This window comes from Thalassophryne amazonica, chromosome 1, assembly GCF_902500255.1.
Source record: "Thalassophryne amazonica chromosome 1, fThaAma1.1, whole genome shotgun sequence".
Classification (NCBI taxonomy): Eukaryota; Metazoa; Chordata; class Actinopteri; order Batrachoidiformes; family Batrachoididae; genus Thalassophryne; species Thalassophryne amazonica.
Genome location: NC_047103.1, coordinates 47,013,718 through 47,034,864, shown reverse-complemented (window position 1 = coordinate 47,034,864; position 21,147 = coordinate 47,013,718). Strand labels below are relative to the sequence as shown.

At 43.0% G+C, this 21,147-nt stretch overlaps 1 protein-coding gene across 1 annotated transcript in view; it reads right to left on the bottom strand.

Moving 5' to 3' along the window:
- Window positions 1–19,005, bottom strand: part of usp12a (ubiquitin specific peptidase 12a) — a 54,115-nt gene extending 35,110 nt beyond the window's left edge. Inside the window, 1 exon segment of the mRNA XM_034169193.1 lies at window positions 18,807–19,005. Coding sequence (XP_034025084.1) covers window positions 18,807–18,854 — 48 coding nt within the window. The 5' untranslated portion in view covers window positions 18,855–19,005.
- Between the last annotated feature and the right edge of the window lie 2,142 nt (window positions 19,006–21,147).

Sequence of the window (21,147 nt, the reverse complement as noted above, 5' to 3'; positions counted from 1 at the left end):
TACCGTCTAATAATACTGCCTAAGGGAAGCATGTATAAAGTGAATAAAATTGGTCCTAGCACAGAACCTTGTGGAACTCCATAATTAACTTTAGTCTGTGAAGAAGATTCCCCATTTACATGAACAAACTGTAATCTATTAGACAAATATGATTCAAACCACCGCAGCGCAGTGCCTTTAATACCTATGACATGCTCTAATCTCTGTAATAAAATTTTATGGTCAACAGTATCAAAAGCAGCACTGAGGTCCAACAGAACAAGCACAGAGATAAGTCCACTGTCCGAAGCCATAAGAAGATCATTTGTAACCTTCACTAATGCTGTTTCTGTACTATGATGAATTCTAAAACCTGACTGAAACTCTTCAAATAGACCATTCCTCTGCAGGTGATCAGTTAGCTGTTTTACAACTACCCTCTCAAGAATCTTTGAGAGAAAAGGAAGGTTGGAGATTGGCCTATAATTAGCTAAGATAGCTGGGTCAAGTAATGGCTTTTTAAGTAATGGTTTAATTACTGCCACCTTAAAGGCCTGTGGTACATAACCAACTAACAAAGATAGATTGATCATATTTAAGATTGAAGCATTAAATAATGGTAGGACTTCCTTGAGCAGCCTGGCAGGAATGGGGTCTAATAAACATGTTGATGGTTTGGATGAAGTAACTAATGAAAATAACTCAGACAGAACAATCGGAGAGAAAGAGTCTAACCAAATACCGGCATCACTGAAAGCAGCCAAAGATAACGATACATCTTTGGGATGATTATGAGTAATTTTTTCTCTAATAGTCAAAATTTTGTTAGCAAAGAAAGTCATGAAGTCATTACTAGTTAAAGTTAATGGAATACTCAGCTCAATAGAGCTCTGACTCTTTGTCAGCCTGGCTACAGTGCTGAAAAGAAACCTGAGGTTATTCTTATTTTCTTCAATTAGTGATGAGTAGAAAGATGTCCTAGCTTTACGGAGGGCTTTTTTATAGAGCAACAAACTCTTTTTCCAGGCTAAGTGAAGATCTTCTAAATTAGTGAGACGCCATTTCCTCTCCAACTTACGGGTTATCTGCTTTAAGCTACGAGTTTGTGAGTTATACCACGGAGTCAGACACTTCTGATTTAAAGCTCTCTTTTTCAGAGGAGCTACAGCATCCAAAGTTGTCTTCAAAGAGGATGTAAAACTATTGACGAGATACTCTAACTCCCTTACAGAGTTTAGGTAGCTACTCTGCTCTGTGTTGGTATATGACATTAGAGAACATAAAGAAGGAATCATATCCTTAAACCTAGTTACAGCGCTTTCTGAAGTTGTACGATACACAGCCCTAATATATATATATAAGGGCTGGGCAACGTTTACGCGCTAACGTTGCGTTAATTATTGAGGTCATTATCGCTAACAATTTTGTTCCTCCCCTTAAAGCTGCACTTTTTTTTTTTTAGCCTTTTATGACTGTTGCTCGTTGCCTTTCATTTTGAAAGCGTCAGTCGGGGGCGAGCTTATGCTGCTGCTTCCTGCTGATAGCTGAGTTCACACAGAAAACGACACGAGGATAGAAAAAAGTACACGCTATGCAATGCACAACAAAACAAAATGCAGAAAGACGCCGAACTTTTGAATGGACATTTTCAGTACAAAGTTCTACAGGATCAGGCCCGGATCCAGACCGGTTTGGACCGATGCAGCTGCATCGGTCAAATTTTTTTTTTTACGCATCATTCGTCATCGCTAAAAAAGAGTCATACGGACGTACAAGTAAAGTCGGATATTCAGGGTTTGGTCTGTAATAAACTATTTCTGCAGCGCGGCTCCACTTTGAAACCATGAACCATTGAAGCAATGCTTCGATCTAGTAGCTCGTTGGTTCTTTGCTCTCTGCTCTTCAGAAACGGCAAGCCGCTTCTTAACCCCTCGCAAAGCCATTAAAATATCATCAGTCACTTTTGTGTGGATTAAAGTCACTAACTGGGACTCTTGTCTTGTTGCTGTCAAGAAACGAGAATCGTCCTCCGTTCCGTTCACACAGCTCGAAACGCTGCGCGGCTGAGACAGGCCGGTCAGAATTAATAACTTCAAAATGAATCTCCGCTTTAAATAAAATGACACCTCTTTCCAAATGTAATACAGACAAGAAACTACAATCGACTAAAACGTTTTTTTTTCTTCCCAAAATGAAACGTGCTGTATTTTCTTTTCAAATTACATCCTGAAGTGAAGCACAGCAGCTGTAAGCTCAGCTCAGATATATGGAAACACATTCATGCCAATGTCTGAAAGGAAATGCTTTTGACAAAAACTACAGATTTTGTTTATTCTTATTTATGTCCAGAGATCAAGGATTCACCAAGTAGAGTTCATTATGTACAAAGTTTAAGGATCCAGTGACCAAATTCATATTTATTTACTTTAAGACTCAATAAAATGTTCAATTTCAATTCAGTTTAATCGGCTTATAAAGTGCCAAATCACAACAAAATCTAAATGTACTAAAACAAATACATCACAATTGTACACATATCAAATTGTGGTATGTGTACAACTGTGACGTATTTGTTTTAGTACATTTAGTCATGGACATGAATATTGTTATTTTGATATGAAACAGGATAACAAATGACCTGCCAGTGGTTTTGTATTTGATTTCATTAGTGTGTTTCAGTTGAAATTTACATTTTCAAATTTATGCAATGTTCATTTACATTTTCAAATAAAACTGTGCTTTTAAGCGGCTTTTGAATTCATTTTTGGGTTTCACATATACCATGCGATTAATCATGATTAATCACAGAAAGTCATTGAGTTAATGCGATTAAGATTTTGTATGTTTGCCCACCCCTAATATATATATATTAGGAGTGGGCAAACATAAAAAATCTTAATCGCATTAAAAAAAAAAAAAAACAAACAAAAAAAAAAAACGCAGCGTTAAGTGGAGGAACAAAATTGTCGGTGATAATGACCTCAACGTTAGTGCGTTAACGTTGCCCAGCCCTAATATATATACACATACACACACACACACACACATACACACACACACACCCGAACTCCTGGAGAGGGGCTGGACGCTTCATTTTTATGAGGCGGAGAGCTGGGGTTGCATTGCTTATTGCTCCCCAGCTCAGTCGCCATGTGTTGGAGTTCACTCCGGTGAACGAGAGGGTCGTGTCCCTACGCCTTCAGGTCGGGGACAGGTCTCTCAACGTCGTCTCGGCCTACGGGCCGAGCAGCAGTGCAGAGTACCCGACCTTCGTGGAGTCCCTGGGAGGGGTACTAGATAGTGCTCCGACTGTGGACTCCATTGTTCTCCTGGGGGATTTCAACGCCCACGTAGGCGGCGACAGTGAGACCTGGAGGGGGGTGATCAGGAAGCACGGCCTCCCCGATCTGAACCCGAGTGGTGTTCAGTTGTTGCACTTCTGTGCTAGTCACAGTTTGTCCATCACGAACACCATGTTCGAGCACAAGGGTGTCCATAAGTGCACGTGGCACAAGGACACTCTGAGCCGGAGATCGATGATCGACTTTGTAGTCGTATCATCTGACCTTCGGCCACGTGTCTCGGACACTCGAGTAAAGAGAGGGGCAGAGCTGTTGACCGATCACCACCTGGTGGTGAGTTGGATTCGCTGGGAGGGGAGGAAGCTGGTCAGACCTGGCAGGCCCAAATGTATTGTGAGGGTCTGCTGGGAACGACTGGCGGAACCCTCTGTCAGGGAGGTCTTCAACTCCTACCTGCGGGAGAGCTTCTCCCAGATCCCGGGGGAGGTTGCAGACATGGAGTCCGAGTGGGCCGTGTTCTCCACCTCCATTGCTGATGCGGCCGCTCGTAGTTGTGGTCGCAAGGTCTGTGGTGCCTGTCGCGGCGGCAATCCCCGAACCCGGTGTTGGACACCGGAAATAAGGGATGCCGTCAAGCTGAAGGAGTCCTACTTATCTTTGTTGGTAGGTGGGACCCCAGAGGCAGCTGACAGGTACCGGCAGGCCAAGCGTGCCGCAGCCCGTGCAGGCGCAGAGGCAAAAATTCGGGTCTGGGAGGAGTTTGGGGAGGCTATGGAGGAGGACTATCGGTCGGCCTCGAAGAGATTCTGGCAAACCGTCCGACGCCTCAGGAGGCGGAAGCAGCTCTCCACTGGCACTGTTTACGGTGCAGGTGGCGAGCTGTTGACCCTCACTGGGGATGTTGTTGGGCAGTGGAAGGAGTACTTCGAGGATCTCCTCAATCCCATCGTCACGTCTTCCGAAGAGGAGGGAGAGACTGGGGACCCAGAGGCGGACTCATCCATTACCCAGGCAGAAGTCACCGAGGTGGTTAGAAAGCTCCTCGGTGGCAAGGCTCCTGGGGTGGATGAAATCCGTCCTGAGTACCTTAAGTCTCTGGATGTTGTGGGACTGTCTTGGCTGACACGCCTCTGCAACATCGCGTGGCGATCGGGGACAGTGCCTGTGGATTGGCAGACCAGGGTGGTGGTCCCTCTGTTTAAGAAGGGGGACCAGAGGGTGTGTTCCAACTATAGGGGGATCACACTCCTCAGCCTCCCCAGTAAGGTCTATTCCAGAGTACTGGAGAGGAGAATTCGACAGATGGTCGAACCTCGGATTTAGGAGGAGCAGTGTGGTTTTCGTCCTGGTCGCAGCACACTGGACCAGCTCTACACACTCCATCGGGTGCTCGAGGGTTCATGGGAGTTCGCCCAACCAGTCCACATGTGTTTTGTGGATATGGAGAAGGCTTTCGACCGTGTCTCTCGGGGCACCCTGTGGGGAGTGCTCTGGGAGTACGGGGTCCTTTGCTAAGGGCTATCCGGTCCCTGTACAACCGCAGCAGGAGCTTGGTTCACATTGCTGGTAGTAAGTCAAACCTGTTTCCAGTGCACGTTGGCCTCCGCCAGGGCTGCCCTTTGTTACCGGTTCTGTTCATTATTTTTATGGACAGAATTTCTAGGCGCAGCCAGGGTGTAGAGAGGGTCTGGTTTGGGAACCACAGAATCTCGTCTCTGCTGTTTGCGGACGATGTGGTTCTGTTGGCTTCGTCAAATCAGGACCTTCAGCGTGCACTGGGGCGGTTTGCAACTGAGTGTGAGGTGTCCGGGATGAAAATCAGCACCTCCAAATCCGAGGCCATGGTTCTCGACCGGAGAAAGGTGCTTTGCCCTCTTCAGGTCGGTGGAGTGTCCTTGCCTCAAGTGGAGGAGTTTAAGTATCTCGGGGTCTTGTTCACGAGTGACGGGCGGATGGAGCGTGAGATCGATAGACGGATCGGTGCAGCGTCTGCAGTAATGCGGTCGCTGTATCGGACCGTCGTGGTGAAGAGAGAGCTGAGTAGGGGGGGCAAAGCTCTCGATTTACCGATCGATCTACGTTCCGATCCTCACCTATGGTCATGAGATTTGGCTCATGACCGAAAGAACGAGATCGCGGGTACAAGCGGCCGAGATGAGTTTCCTCCGCAGGGTGGCTGGATGCTCCTTTAGAGATAGGGTGAGGAGCTCGGTCACTCGGGAGGAGCTTGGAGTCGAGCCGCTGCTCCTCCACGTTGAAAGGAGTCAGTTGAGGTGGCTCGGACATCTTTTCCGAATGCCCCCTGGACGCCTCGCTGGAGAGGTGTTCCGGGCACATCTCATTGGGAGGAGGCCCCGGGGAAGACCCAGGACACGCTGGAAGGATTACATCTCTCGGCTGGCTTGGGAACGCCTTGGGGTTCCCCCGGAGGAGCTGGGGGAGGTGTGTGTCGATCGGGAGGTCTGGGCGGCTTTGCTTGAGCTGCTGCCCCCGCGACCCGACTCCGGATAAAGCGGAAGAAAATGGATGGATGGATGGACACACACACACACCTTAAAAAAAATTAAAAGGACCACTTTAAATCAAGAGTATAGCATCAAGTAAAAGCTGGGCAGACACTGTACGATATTTTCCAATCGTACTTGGCTCCAGCTCAAACTGTGCGACAAAACTGCAGGGTTTAAAAGTTCAGAGCGCATGTTTAATGTTCTCACACTGTACGACCTGATGCTCTTACAGCTCTCTGCTTTTACAAAAACTCTCGATGGGAGATAAAAAAAAAAAAAAATTAAAAATACAAGACTTTAAATGAGTTGAACAATAATGGGGAAAAAAGAAACAGAAGCTGTTTTCTCAAGGAGATGATCACTGTTTATGCTCTCTCCGGTGATTGCACATGCACAGTGCAAGAGACGCTTGTAGTGCTCTTCAACAGCGCAGAACCCTCATGATGGCCGACCAGAATATCAAACAGGTTTGATTTTCATACGACCATATGACTGCCGATCGGGAGGTGGTTGTGAGATGTTAAACGCAGCTCGTTACACCGTGTATACTACACGATGCAGGACGTGCGATTAAGCTGAAACTCGGCGCAATCCAAAAAATTCTTGCACGAGTGAATAATCGGCTGAAAAAGGGCCAAAACTCGCACAGTGTAAGCCAAGCTTTAGTTCAACGTCTGGGTCAGTTAAGTAGCAGAAGGGGTTGTTGATCAATTTTAGCTGCTTTGGTGTAATTAAATTAACAACAGGTGCACGAGAGGAGCAACAATGAGACAATACCCAAACAGGAATGATTTTACAAGTGGAGGTCACAGGCACTGTTTTCACATCATCTCTTACTGAATTTTCACTCAGTACTAGATTTGGCTAGGATCAATGTCACGACTGATAGCATGGTACGGTACTGAGACCCTGCACAGGTTCCATAGGTTGTCCAACTCCTCCATGATGGAACATCAATACTTCCAGAAGGTTTGCCCTGTCTCCCAACACAGTTCAAGAGCATGAAGGAAACTCCAGCAGACAGGCAGTTATTCTAAAAGAGCTGGTTCTGGGCTGTAGAAGGTCCTTAACCACCAGCGGGTCCAGTATTATACTATGGGCCATGCCGATCAGAACACATTCCCTGTGACCCCCATATGCACACTACCTAAATTTGGTATTAAAATGCACAAATGAATTTATTAAATTTTATAAGTGTGTTTCCTGCATCAGGAAGTGGAGGATTTTTTTAAATAATAAAAGTCAATTAATAAATTTATTATCGAAAAATATTACTGAAGTGAATTCCAACCAATTAAATTCTCTGTTTCATTGATCTTTGTTGCCAGCTAATGCTGTTGTAGTTGATTGTTCCAATTGGTGGCTAAAATATTTACGTCAAAGGATATCACTGAATGAACCAAGAGAAGACAAGAGCATTCAAATTAGCTAAACAACATGCCCATTTCCTGTCTGCATTGCAGATGCTTGGCAACAACTTCAACCCAAGTAATGAAGTCCCGGCTGCACTGGAGGAATTTATTTGTCATTTGTATGGCCACAAGAAAGACAAGCAAGTGAATGATGTGCGGTATGCACAGTTTTCATTGTCTACCAGGAACGAGTTCTTGATGCCACCTAACCAAGATGTGTTGCTAAAGCATATCGCTCGTGACAACTACCCAGTTGCCATACATAGTGCTTAGTTATGAGAGTCAACCAGAAATACCATCCCCAGTCAGAAATGGTTGGAAACTGATCAACAACATGCTGGGGATAGACTGGATGGACATGCAGCCAGCCCAACAAAGCATTCTCAACCTCTCGCGATGTTCATGCAAGAAAACAAAGTGCAACTGCGAAAAGGCAGATGAGCAATGTTGCGTTTCTTTGGGTCTGGTGTGTACACAACTGTGTACTTGCAAGAACTGTGAAAACACCATCCGACCAGTTGAGGATGAGTCTGACAGTGCTGATGATTTGACAATGAGGATGAGCCTGATGATCATGATGATGACAACTTTGAAGCCGAAGAATCTTTCGAGGTAAGTGATGGGGATTTTATGAGTTGTTACCATTTATTTAATTAATCATTGCCTGCTTACATGATATTCAATGTAATCAAAAGTAGTCTGAGTTAAGTTTCTGCTTCTTGTGAAATGAACTGTATCAACTGTTATCTGTGTGATGTGGGAGTGAAACCAGCCACAAGACTGAAAGAATATGTGTCTTAGCTGACTTGTTAAAGGATTCTACATTTATTATTGTCTGAATTATATTCTTTTATACTTCATTTACTCATTCAATCATAATAATTATGTACCCATTCATATATGCTGCATTTAAGCTAAATGATTGCTCAGCCACAGTGATGAACTAAAGGTTGTTTCAGGACTCTGTTGACATCGAAACTTAACTGCTTACTCCCTTCTTTCTGTGAAAGAAACGAGCATGTTTCACAGGAAACCGTAACTCACAAGCAACCGTTCACCCCTCCCTTCCCCAAACGCAATGTACCCTAATGCTACGTTGTATTGTTTATGATTTTTTTCTTTTCTAATAAAAGAGCAAGCGCCGGGGGGCGGCGGAGAGGAGCAGGGAAAGCAAGGTTGGTCTTAGGTTTGTACGCTCTCTCCAAAGCTTCTCCCCTTTGCGCGAAGCTCACAAAAGAGATCTCTGTCTAATGTTGTCTCTTTTTATGTGATTGTGCTTTGAGAAACTGTGTTTTGTAGGATACGATCTCAGGCACAGTTTAAGTGCCAGGTCCAGTTAGGGCAATGGACCTGACAGTAAGCTAATGTAGAACTATTAATTAACTGATGAATTCTTTCTCAACAGCCAATGGTACATAGACACTAAACTTTTACACTAGTCTTGCTCTTAGAGATGTGGTCCCGCCCTCTCGGCTGAATTCCTTTGTTTCACACACTGCTCGAGACGGCGCGCGTTGCTTTATCAAAATTTTTTCTGGACCTGTGAGGAATATCCGAGTGGACACTATTCGAGAAATTAAGCTGGTTTTCGGTGAAAAGTTTAACAGCTGATGAGAGATTATGGGGTGTTTCTGTCGCTGTAAAGACTTCCCACACAGCGGGACGTCGTGCAGCGCTTCCAGGTGCCGTCGTCAGCCTGTTTCGACCTGAAAACATCCTAATTTAAGGCTTAATTCACACAGGATGTCGTGAGAGAACAGAGAAGATTCAGAAGAGGCTGGCATGAGCACTTTATGTGGACATTCCACTGTTTAAGGACATTTTTTAATGAAAGACGTGCGGGCAAATTCGCCGAGTCGTTTCCGTGACGACTCGGCGAATCTGTGTGCGCCGCAACAGGAAAAACACCTCCGTGTTGAAAACCATTTGTAAAATTCAGGTGGCTTTTGATGGCTTTCAACAAGTGAGTAACTGAGAAATTGTTTAACAGCTTGGGCATGTTCCAACTTGCCCATTAAGGTTTCCAACGGAGGTGTTTTTCCTGTCGCGACCCCCCGCGGTCGGGTCCGGCCCGACATGCGACTCTGCCCGCACGTTCATTACAAAATGTCCGTTAACAATGGAATGCCCGAATAAACTCCTCATGCCGACTTCTTCTGAAAGTTCTCTGTTCTCTGATGACTTACTGGGTCAACAGAGCCAGAAATGTGTAAGTTTTCAACTTGAAACGGCGAGACGCTGCCGCCTCGAAGCGCAGATCGCTGTCAGGCACCGTGGGCTGTCCTTACGGTGACACTACCAGACCAAAATCTCTCAGCCATTAAAATTTTTACCGAAAACCAGCTGAATTTATCGAATGGTGTCCACTCAGTTGTGCCTTACAGTTTTGAAAAAATTTTGATCAAACAAAGCAGCAGTCTGAGCCATTCCTAAACAATGAAAAAAAAAAAAAAAAAAAAAAAAAAAAAAAAAAAAAAAAAAAATCGATGAGAGGGTGGGCGACTCCTCACTCAAAGACTGCCCACAGGCGAATGACGTAACCGATAGGCGTGAAAAAACTCTCGCATGCCCACAAGGGTTCAAGCATGTCTGATGTAATCACACGTGATTCAAATCCATATGGTTTTTGAAAAAAATAAGGTCGGATACTTTTCTAATAGACCTCGTATTTCCTGAGACTGTAGACCGAACTACTTGTTTTTTGGTATTTCAATTAGGTGGGAAATCCCGGGAAATGCTCCACCATCTGGCATGGGAAATGTTGGTAGTTAATTTAATTAGCTTATAATGTGCCAAATCACAGATAAAGCCGTCTCAAGGCGCCTTACATAAAACAAGTCAACATAAAATTGAATAATTAAAAATGAATAAAAAATTCAAATACATGAATAAAAACAGAAGTAAAAGAATAAAACAAAAATAAAAACTATCCATAAGAAAGAGAATAAAAATAGGTTATGAGTCTTGACTTAAAAATGTCCACAGACTCAGACTGCCTCACAGTCGCAGGAAGACTGTTCCACAGGGTGGGTGCACGATACGAAAAGGCTCTTTGACCTGCTGACTTCTTCTTCACCCTGGGAACACAGAGAAGTCCCGCATCCTGCGACCGCAAAGCCCGGGCCGGCACGTGGAGTTCCGGCCCACATTTTAAGACCCAATTCAGGTAGTGTGCAGGAGGGGGTCACAAGAATGACTTTCTAGCCACTTATTCATGCCATGCATGGCCCATAGTGTATATCTGGTCCTTTGGTCCTGGTTTGGTGGTGGGGCAGTTATCCAGTTATGTTCTGAGGAGGCATATCACTGGAAGGACGCACAGACCTCTATAGACTAGACAACGGTACCCTGACTGCTATTAGGTATCGAGATGAAATCCTCTGATCTATTGTCGGACCCCACTCTGGTGCATCAGGTCCTAGGTTCCTCTTGGTGCACAATGCCTGGCCTCATGAGGCGAGAATATACAGGCAGTTCCTGGAAAATGAAGGAATTGATACCATTGACTGGCCCCCCCATGCTCACCTGACCTAAATCCCACAGAACACCACTGGGACATTATGTTTCGGTTCATCCGCTGCCACCTGGCTGCATCTCAGACTGTCCAGGAGCCAAGTGATGCCCTGGGGCCTCATGTACAAAGGCTACGTACGCAGAAAAACAATGGTGTACGTCCGTCTCTATGCTAATGTTTAGATGTATCAAAAGTGAAATGACCGTGGAAATGTGTGGTGTCTCACACCAAAGTTATATCTGGCGTACGCATATTTCCACAGGTATTGTTCCTCTGCTGACACATAGAGGTGATGCTGGGGAATGGTTAATAGTGTGAAAACAATCAGCTATCAGAGCGATGTGCATATCGGAGACACACTCATGAACATTTAACAGATCATATGTTTGTAATTATATGGGTGGATATAAAAGCATGTGCAAAGTGATTAAGAAAATGGTATTAATAATGGCTGCATTAGCATTGTCAAGGGCCTTTCACACTGAATGCATCAGATGTGTCAAAAATTGGTCTAAAAAGCATTATTTTCAATGAGAAGCGTTGCGTTTCACATGCGTCAGATGCGTCGCGTCAAAAGCAGAGCTAAACCGACGCATCTGACGGGAGCGCGCATTGCCGCTTGTCAGCAGGCTGACGGAGTCAAAGTTCAATCCAATCCAACTTCCGACTTGCTGAGCTGTGACGTACCTTTGCGTTGTCCAATAGGAACAACGCATCGGGCCAAAACACGGAAGACGGGTGGCAGAAACCACTGATCTCTATAAAATGGACGGTGCAGAAACCACTGATCTGTGTAAAACATACGTGTCACAGGACTCCTCATTTATGGAGCAGTTTTCTGAAGAAAAATCCTTCGAAATGTTTTTTGTTGTTACCTCATTATTTCTGATTACTGTTAAAAAAAAAAGTTTAGAACACTTGTAATTAAAATAGCTAAATAAATCAATAAATGGTTCTTTAGAAACCTTTCGTCTGTAAATTAAAACCACCTGTTATTTCAGATTATATAATTTCTTGTTTAACATAAGGAACCTCAGACATTTATTTTTAGACAAAATAACATGGAAATTTGTACTTTTTTTTTTTTTTTTAAGTCTGGTAGATTATTTATATCTCATTTTAACCAGAAAAACAGACACTAAATAAATACTAATGTTTATTATAAATGCAACAGGAAATAAATTAATGACTGCAGTGTGATTGTAAAGTAGGATTTCTGTGACATAAACCTCATGATGATTTTTTTTTTATATATATATATAGTCATTTCAACTTGTAATTTCGCCAAAATATGTAATTGCCTTTAATGTTATCAGGACAGAGTCATTTCTAAAATATGAATTTGAGCACTATAAGTGGAGAGCTTCTACCTGTGCAAATGTCTTTTGACTTTGATTCGTGGACATTTTTAATGATCTGTTCATTTATTGTTAAAATATAAAATGAAACAGCTTTTTAAAAAATAATAAAATAGTTGCTGTTCAAAGAGCCTTTTATTTAGAAGCAGGTGATGTTCTGCTGTATTCTCAGGACCAGATGAAGGTCTCTTCTGCAGCTTTGAACTCTGGTGGTTTTGCTGAAAAGCAGAGATGTTTTCTTTCGACTGGACTTCGTGGTGTTCAGCTCAATGGAAGTTTGGTTGTCTGCACAGCAAATGTTCCTGATTGGGACAAATAAAAATATTTCTTTAAATATAAAGAAACACTAAACAGTTTATATATAAAAAGGGGAAAACACAGTAAAAAAAAAAAAAACGATGGAATAAACGCCCGAAAAAATAAGTTATTTAAAGCTGAGCATTTGTTTTGTCTGAAAAAAGCTGTAGCTTTATTTGGTGAAAAAATAAAAAGACTGAACCATTTAGAAATTAAAGTGTTCACTCAGATCAACTATGCTAAAAGGCTATACTAACGTTAGCCGATCATTAAACCTTCAAAGCAGTTCAGTAAACGTCACGTTTTATTTTTATTCTCACCTCGATAAAGCTGCAGAACTAAACTCCGTTGGGCAAACTGTGACTTCGCATATATCCAAAAAGTGGGAGATTTCGGACTGAGTGGGTTTGCTCCATCCCTCCGGCTGCCTGCCTCGGTCTGCCCAGTGATGATGCCTGAAGGCCGGCTTCTCCGTGCAGGTCGGCCCGCTGTCGCGGTTCGATCGATATCCCACCAAGTCGTCGGTCCTCCCTCAGTCGGCGTCACTCCGAAAAGTAGCTGAAAAAAAGCTTCTCTCAGCAGGGTGACGGGAGAATCGTTCTACTGCTGTTTTTTAAAGCTTTTTTTGTGGTTCAGGCGACCCAAATTCAAGATGGCGATCGCTGAACTTTTTCAGATTGTGGAAACAGCCAGAGTGTGACGTGGAAATCTCCGCCCCCCACCTTTTTTTTTTTTTTTTTTTTTGCCGCTTCCAAAACGACGCGTCTGACGTCATGCGTCGGATGCGTTTTCCGACGGATCCGACGGATTCCCATGCGTTGACGGATTGGCCTGACGGATTCAGTGTGAAAGGCCAATTAGAGGACCTTACAAATGGTGCAATCCAATATGAGCGTGTCTTCAGGAAATGCGAGGATTGACTAAATGATAATAATTGGCTCATAAGCCGAATTCGATTACCAAGGCAATGGTTACCGGAGTTGTGCACAGAACTGCGGCCGCCCCGAGAGTGCAATACGGCAAGGAGCCAGGGGTTGTCTGTGCCCACACAGGTTCTGACCATGCTGGGCTTCCTGGCAACAGGGGCATGCCAATCAGTCTGGAGTATGCCAGTCAACCTTGAGCCGAGCCATGCCACCCGTGTGGATTGCAATCATCCGAATGTCATCCAGGTACATCACATTCCAACATTAAAACGCAATTTGCTGCGAGAGCCGGGTTCTCTAATGTAAATGGTGCAATTAACTGCACACATATTGCTGGAGAGGCTTTGCACGTGATGTCACAGGTCACGTGCAGAGCGGTGCCATGCACAGTTGAAGGTCAAGTTTAGCCGGTCACAATACATTTGGCTGTGTAAACAAGCCATCTCAACTCGTCTTTCCTCGGTTTTTCACCCGCCACTACACCATGGGAACGGTTAGAAATACTAAAATAAAAAAAATAAAAAAAATAAGGTGCCACTAAGACATTACTCATTTTGTTACAGGGGCAGCAGTGGGACGACAAAAAAAGTGAGTTGGCTGAGTTTTCTTCCACCATCATGCAGCAGCATACACAAAATTCAATAAAGTTAATGACAGACATTATCACTAAGGGTACAGATAGAAATACTAAAAAAAACAAACAAAAAAAAAACTGTGCCACTAAGACATTACTCATTTTATTACAGAAGCAACAGAGGCATGATGAAATAATCTGAGAATAGGCTGAGTTTTCTTCCACAATCCTGCAGCAGCGTACACAAAATTCAATAAAGTTAATGACAGGCATTATCACTAAAAGATAGTTAGAAATATAAAAAAAAAAAAAAAAAAAAACTGCGCCACTAAAACACTCATTTCATTACAGAAGCAGCAGCGGGACGACAAAAAGAAGTGAGAGCCGGCTGAGTTTTCTTTCACAATCCCACAGTAGTGCACACAAAATTCAATAACGTTAATGATGGACATTATCACTAAGGGTACGGTTAGAAATAGTAAAAAAGAAGAAACAACCAAAACAACCAAACAAAGTGTGCCACTAAGACACTACTCAATTTGTTACAGAAGCAGCAGCAAGACGACAAAAAAAAGTGAGAGTATATATCCTGCGTCAGTGAGACTGTCGGACTCTGTGGAAACTTTCAAGTCCAGATTTAACACGTATTTGTTTTCTCTTTATATGATTAGCATATTTATTATGCTTTTTTTTTTTACTCTTAATCTTTTAATTATACTCTTTGATCTTTTGGTCCATTATGTTTTTTTGTTTGTTTTTTTGAGTTGTTTTCTGTGAAGCGCCTTGAGGTGACGCTGTTGTGATTTGGCGCTCTAAGTTGAATAAATTTGAGAGTCGGCTGAATTTTCCTCTACAATCCTGCAGCAGTGTACGAGGTCTGTTAGAAAAGTATCGGACCTTTTTATTTTTTTCAAAAACCATATGGATTTGGATCACGTGTGATTGCATCAGCCAAGCTTGAACCTTCGTGCGTATGCGTGAGTTTTTTCACGCCTGTCGGTTGCATCATTCGCCTGCGAGCAGGCTTTGTGTGAGCACTGGTCCACCCTCTCATCGTTTTTTTATTGCGAATAAATGTCTGAACAATTTGGAGCTTTGCTGCATCAATTTTTTTCCAGAAACTGTAAGAGACCTCCAGGTGGACACCATTCGGAAAATTAATATGGCTTTCAGGGACGATTTTATGGGGATTACACAGGTTAAGGAGTGATACAGACGGTTTAAAGACCGCCCACAACTGCTGAGAGCGCGCCGCGCTCCGAGCACCGATTGACAGGCTCAAACCCCGCTGAAACAACCAGATCATTTCCAACGTGAAGGCTTTGTTGATCCGGGACATTGTCTGACTTTCACAAAAAGGCAGAAGGCGTGGACATCAGCACTTTCTCGGCACATTCCACTGTTACAGGAGTTTTTTTCATGGAAAGAAAAGCGGACGGATGCGCCACCGTGCCGTTCATGGCGCGGCACAAAAGCACCTCCGTGTTGGTCTCACAGGACATGTTGTAACATGCCCAGCTCTTGCACCATTCGGAAGATTCAGACGGCTTTCGGTGACTTTTCAGTCGTGTGACTATCCGAGAAATTGTGGACGAGCTCGACATGCCACAACATGTCCTGTGAGGCTTCATCACGGCATTGGTTTTTGTTCTCCGCCATTAGTGGCTCCGTCCCGACGCGCAAATTCCTCAGCACATCTTTTCATGACAAAAGCTACTGTTAACAGTGGAATGTGCTGAAAAAGTGCTATGTCCACATCTTCTGCCATTTCTGTAGTAGTCAGACGACGTCCCGGATCAACACAGCGTTCAGTTTGGAAATGATCTGGTCGTTTCAGCCTGTCGATCACCGCTCGGAGCGCGGCGCGCCCTCCGCCATTGTGCGCCGTCTTTAAACCAGTTGTAACACTCCTTAATCTGTGTGATCCCCATAGAATCGTCCCTGAAAGCCGTCTGAATCTTCCGAATGGTTTCCACCTGGCTGTCTCTCACAGTTTCTGGAAAAATTTGATGCAGCAAAGCTCCAAATCGTTCAGACATTTTCCTCGCAATGAAAATCCGACGAGGGGGGTGGACCACTGCTCACTCAAGGCGTGCTCACAGGCGAATGACGCAACCGACAGGCGTGAAAAAACTCACACATGCGCACGAAGGTTCAAGCTTGGCTGATGCAAGCGCACATGATTAAAATCCATATAGTTTTTGCAAAAAATAAAAAGGTCAGATAGTTTTCTAACAAACCTCGTATATGACAGTCATCAATAGGTCCCATATATGACCTATTGTATTGAGGTTTAGGGAAACAAAAAAAAAAAAAAAAAAAAATTCAGTTTTTCTGTTACAAAAGAAAGCTATAAGAGTTATAAGTAAAAAAAAAAAACATATTATGAACCAACAAACCAACTGTTTGCTTGTCTGCATATTTTGAAATTTCAAGATTTGGTGAATTATTTCACGATACAGATCATGAACAAAGTTAAAAATAAACTTTTGCCTCTACACGTTCAGGAGTTGTTTAAAATGAGGGAGTCCAGTTATCATTTGTGAGGAACACTGATATTCGAGAGAAGAAACATTTGAACTACTGTTAAAAGTCATTGTATTTCTGTAAAGTGTTACAATCTGGAATAATTGTTCTGATAGTATTAAATCATCTGGTACATTGGTAGGTGTTAAAAGACTTAAAAAATAATGTAATTTCTTACTATAGTATGCTATATTAGGCTAACTGTTTTTGTCACATCATATTACTGATTGTTCTGTTCTGTTAAGTTCCGTCATTTTTCTGATTGTTACCATGCCCATGCCCTTTCGGCCGCACCTAATTGGGAAATCGTTTGAGTTATTGTTGTTTTCTTCTGTTTTTTTATTTGTTTTCTTAGTAAGAGATTTTTATGTTGGTGTTTTGTTTATGTGTGTGCTGAATAAAACTTATTCATTCATCATAACCATAGATAATTACAAATATTTTAGAATCAGATAGTGTTTAAGACTGTCACTTCAAAACATCATTTTGACCCTACCCACGGATAGAAAACAAACGTACGGGCCCACAGCCTCTGTGACCAGTCAAAAGAGCCACGTACCAACTGAACAGCATATTGCAGGGGTGGTGGCCCAGTGGTTAGTGCACTTGGTTTTAGTGTGAAAGGGTCGTGGTCGCAGCAATTCCCATTACACATAACAGTGAAATCACACAAGCTTGCATGTTTACATAATACAAACACAATAACATCTAATAACTTGACTAACAGGGCAGCGCAGTCTCAATGGAACCCCTGCATGATATTGCTGGATTTGACCACTTCTGGGGACAGCCTGCCATTGCGCAATACAAACAGGGCATTACTTCTAATGGAAAAATGGTGTACTGTTTTGTTTTTTGCTGCAATCACCAAAGCAGTCGCAAAAAGTGAAAGTTTTTTTCCGGTTTCACTTGGAGAAGGGAAGACAACAAATGGGAGAGGTTACACACTGACATAGTAGCTGTGGTCTCTCGCCTGCACAACCACCTCTACACGTTTGAGCTCTGGGTCATAAAAAAAAACTGAAAGATTTTCTTTGCATTTTCACTTTGTTTGCCATGTAATTTGCCAAAGAACTCAGAGAAAGTGCCATGTTTCTGATGGGGACATATGAGGGCTGTCCCCGGATGTAGGATAATTGCGTCATATTTTAATCCTTTAGCACTTGCCCTCAAAGAAGACTGCGCTGCCCAATATATTCACAGGAGTTTTAGGCACAATATACAAAGAGTTTGACCTTACCATGTTTATGCCAGTCGGTGTGCAGCAGTTAAATTGCAGCTTTATCTGAGCATCTCAATGCATTTCTCAATGTTGTTGCATCTCATTGTGCGGCCACCTCTCAGATTTGATTTAAAACCTCAATAGGATGAAGGATGCTACTGACCCATATATGGTGCAGCAGCCCTTGAGGGTTGGCCACACCGCGGCCCAATCAATCATGGTATCTTGCCACCGTATTTTAGTCCATGTTGGTCAAAACTGTAACTGATCCCATACTAGGTTAATTTTGATAGTTTGCAAATCCTTTCAAACAAAATTATAGTGGTGTTTTTTTTTAGTCTGTTGGCTTTCTATCAACAGCATTTACTTAATGTGCAGGTATTTTTTTCTTGTTTTAATCAGCAATACCATACTGAAAAAAACAAAAATCCTTTTTTACTTAAAACATCAACAGACACCACCTTTCACTGACAGTAGTTTAGTTTTTCTCAGCTGATGTCATCCACAGGAGCTGTTAATGCTAAACAAACTACCATTAGAAAAAAATAGTTTCAAACCCAGGATGAGGTGGTTGTTTTGGGGAAAACAATAAACACATACTACTGGTGTGATTTTTTTTTTTTTTTTAAACTTTGTTATATAATGTGTTGGCAGCAACAAACTGTGGACCTGAAAGAAGTCCACAAGTGCGCAGCAGCTCTGTCAAACTACTATGTCATTATTTGCGATCATAAATTCTACGTCTTCTCTGAGACCAAGCACGTCTCGCTGGCATTTTTTTGGGGCTTTTTTGTGCACTCTTTAAATATAGTGCAAATAAATGGCGTATGTTTTAGCCAGCTGTGCTCCAGCTGCTGATTTAGCTTAACATTAGCCAGTTAGCTACGCGTCCCAGTTGCAGCATCTGGACCGTCACAGTGCCCGGAAGGGTCGCGATAAATAATAAACACCTCCACAGTAGACACACGAAAGGACAGTAAAGGCGGCTGTCCTTCCGCTCGCTGTTAGCACACCGCCGAGAATGCAGTGGGTGGCTGCTGCTTTGACGGAAAACTGCTTGGTTAGCACACACCAATATTATGCGGTTTAATTTGTTTTACCAGTGTAAACCCTCTCCACGGTTCGCCCACGGTTGCGTTAGCTTCTGATAGACTGTATAACGACATTAGAAGGACAGGCGTGCACTCACCATGGTACAAAAAGAGGCAAATTTGGAGACTGTCATTAGGATTTCCATTCGGCTAACGCCATCTTCCACCACACCGCCGCGCGCGTCACTGCTCCTCGCGTGAGGCGACAGCAGGCAGAGAGCTCGCAACAAAATTAGGAGACATCACTCCCGCAAACTTCCGTGTTCGTTTTGTTGAAGCAGCTACCTTAGCCACACCTTTAATTTATTTTACCCCAAGAATGTTTTCTTCTTGGATAAATAAAATTGTTTCAGAATTAAACCTCAAGTAGCCCAATCATCTTTGTCGTTCTCTATATATTTTCTCACTTTTGGGCATATAGAGTGTAGGCTATATATAGAGTGTATGATATATACGAGGGCTGTCCATAAAGTATAGGTCCTTTTTATTTTTTTCAAAAACTATATGGATTTCATTCATATGTTTTTACGTCAGTCATGCATGAACCTTCGTGCGCATGCGTGAGTTTTTCCACGCCTGTCGGTGACGTCATTCGCCTGTGAGCACTCCTTGTGGGAGGAGTCGTCCAGCCCCTCGTCGGAATTCCTTTGTCTGAGAAGTTGCTGAGAGACTGGCGCTTTGTTTGATCATAATTTTTTCTAAACCTGTGAGACACATCTAAGTGGACATGGTTCGAAAAATTAAGCTGGTTTTCAGTGAAAATTTTAACGGCTGATGAGAGATTTTGAGGTGATACTGTCGCTTTAAGGACTTCCCACGGTGCGAGACGTCGCGCAGCGCTCTCAGGCGCCATCATCAGCCTGTTTCAAGCTGAAAACCTCCACATTTCAGGCTCTATTGATCCAGGACATCGTGAGAGAACAGAGAAGTTTCAGAAGAAGTCGGTTTCAGCATTTTATCCGGATATTCCACTGTTAAAGGAGATTTTTTTAATGAAAGACGTGCGGACGGGTCCGCGCGTCGGGTCGCAGCTGCCGCGACGCTCCGCCACAGGAAAAACACCTCCGTTGGAAGCCTTAAGGACAAGTTGGAACATGTCCAGCTGTTAAACAATTTCTCATATACTCACTCCACTGAAAGCCATCAAAAGCCACCTGGATTTTACAAATGGTTATCAACACGGAGGTGTTTTTCCTGTGCCGCCGCACCGCGCCGGCTGCGTCCCGACGCGCGGACCCGTCCGCACGTCTTTCATTAAAAAAAATCTCCTTTAACAGTGGAATATCCGGATAAAATGCTGAAACCGACTTCTTCTGAAACTTCTCTGTTCTCTCACGATGTCCTGGATCAATAGAGCCTGAAATGTGGAGGTTTTCAGCTTGAAACAGGCTGATGATGGCGCCTGAGAGTGTTGCGTGACGTCTCGCACCGTGGGAAGTCCTTAAAGCGACAGTATCACCTCAAAATCTCTCATCAGCCGTTAAAATTTTCACTGAAAACCAGCTTAATTTTTCGAACCATGTCCACTTCGATGTGTCTCACAGGTTTAGAAAAAATTTTGATCAAACAAAGCGCCAGTCTCTCAGCAACTTCTCAGACAAAGGAATTCCGACGAGGGGCTGGATGACAACTCCCACAAGGAGTGCTCACAGGCGAATGACGTCACCGACAGGCGTGGAAAAGCTCACGCATGCGCACGAGGGTTCAAGCATGTCTGACATAAAAACATATGAATGAAATCCATATAGTTTTTGAAAAAAATAAAAAGGACCTATACTTTATGGACAGACCTCGTATATATATATATATATATATATATATATATATATATATATATTGATTGATCAAAATTTACTGCAATCAACAGGACACAGCTGTTGTGTGCAGTAAATTTTGTGTCACTACACCATATGACTTTGATGGTCTATTTGAAGAGTTTCAGTCAGGTTTTAGAATTCATCATAGTACAGAAACAGCATTAGTGAAGGTTACAAATGATCTTCTTATGGCTTCGGACACTGGACTTATCTCTGTGCTTGTTCTGTTGGACCTCAGTGCTGCTTTTGATACTGTTGACCATAAAATTTTATTACAGAGATTAGAGCATGTCATAGGTATTAAAGGCATTGCGCTGCGGTGGTTTGAATCATATTTGTCTAATAGATTACAATTTGTTCATGTAAATGGGGAATCTTCTTCACAGACTAAAGTTAATTATGGAGTTCCACAAGGTTCTGTGCTAGGACCAATTTTATTCACTTTATATATGCTTCCCTTGGGCAGTATTATTAGACGGTATTGCTTAAATTTTCATTGTTAGCTTTATCTATCCATGAAGCCAGAGGACACACACCAATTAGCTAAACTGCAGGATTGTCTTACAGACATAAAGACATGGATGACCTCTAATTTCCTGCTTTTAAACTCAGATAAAACTGA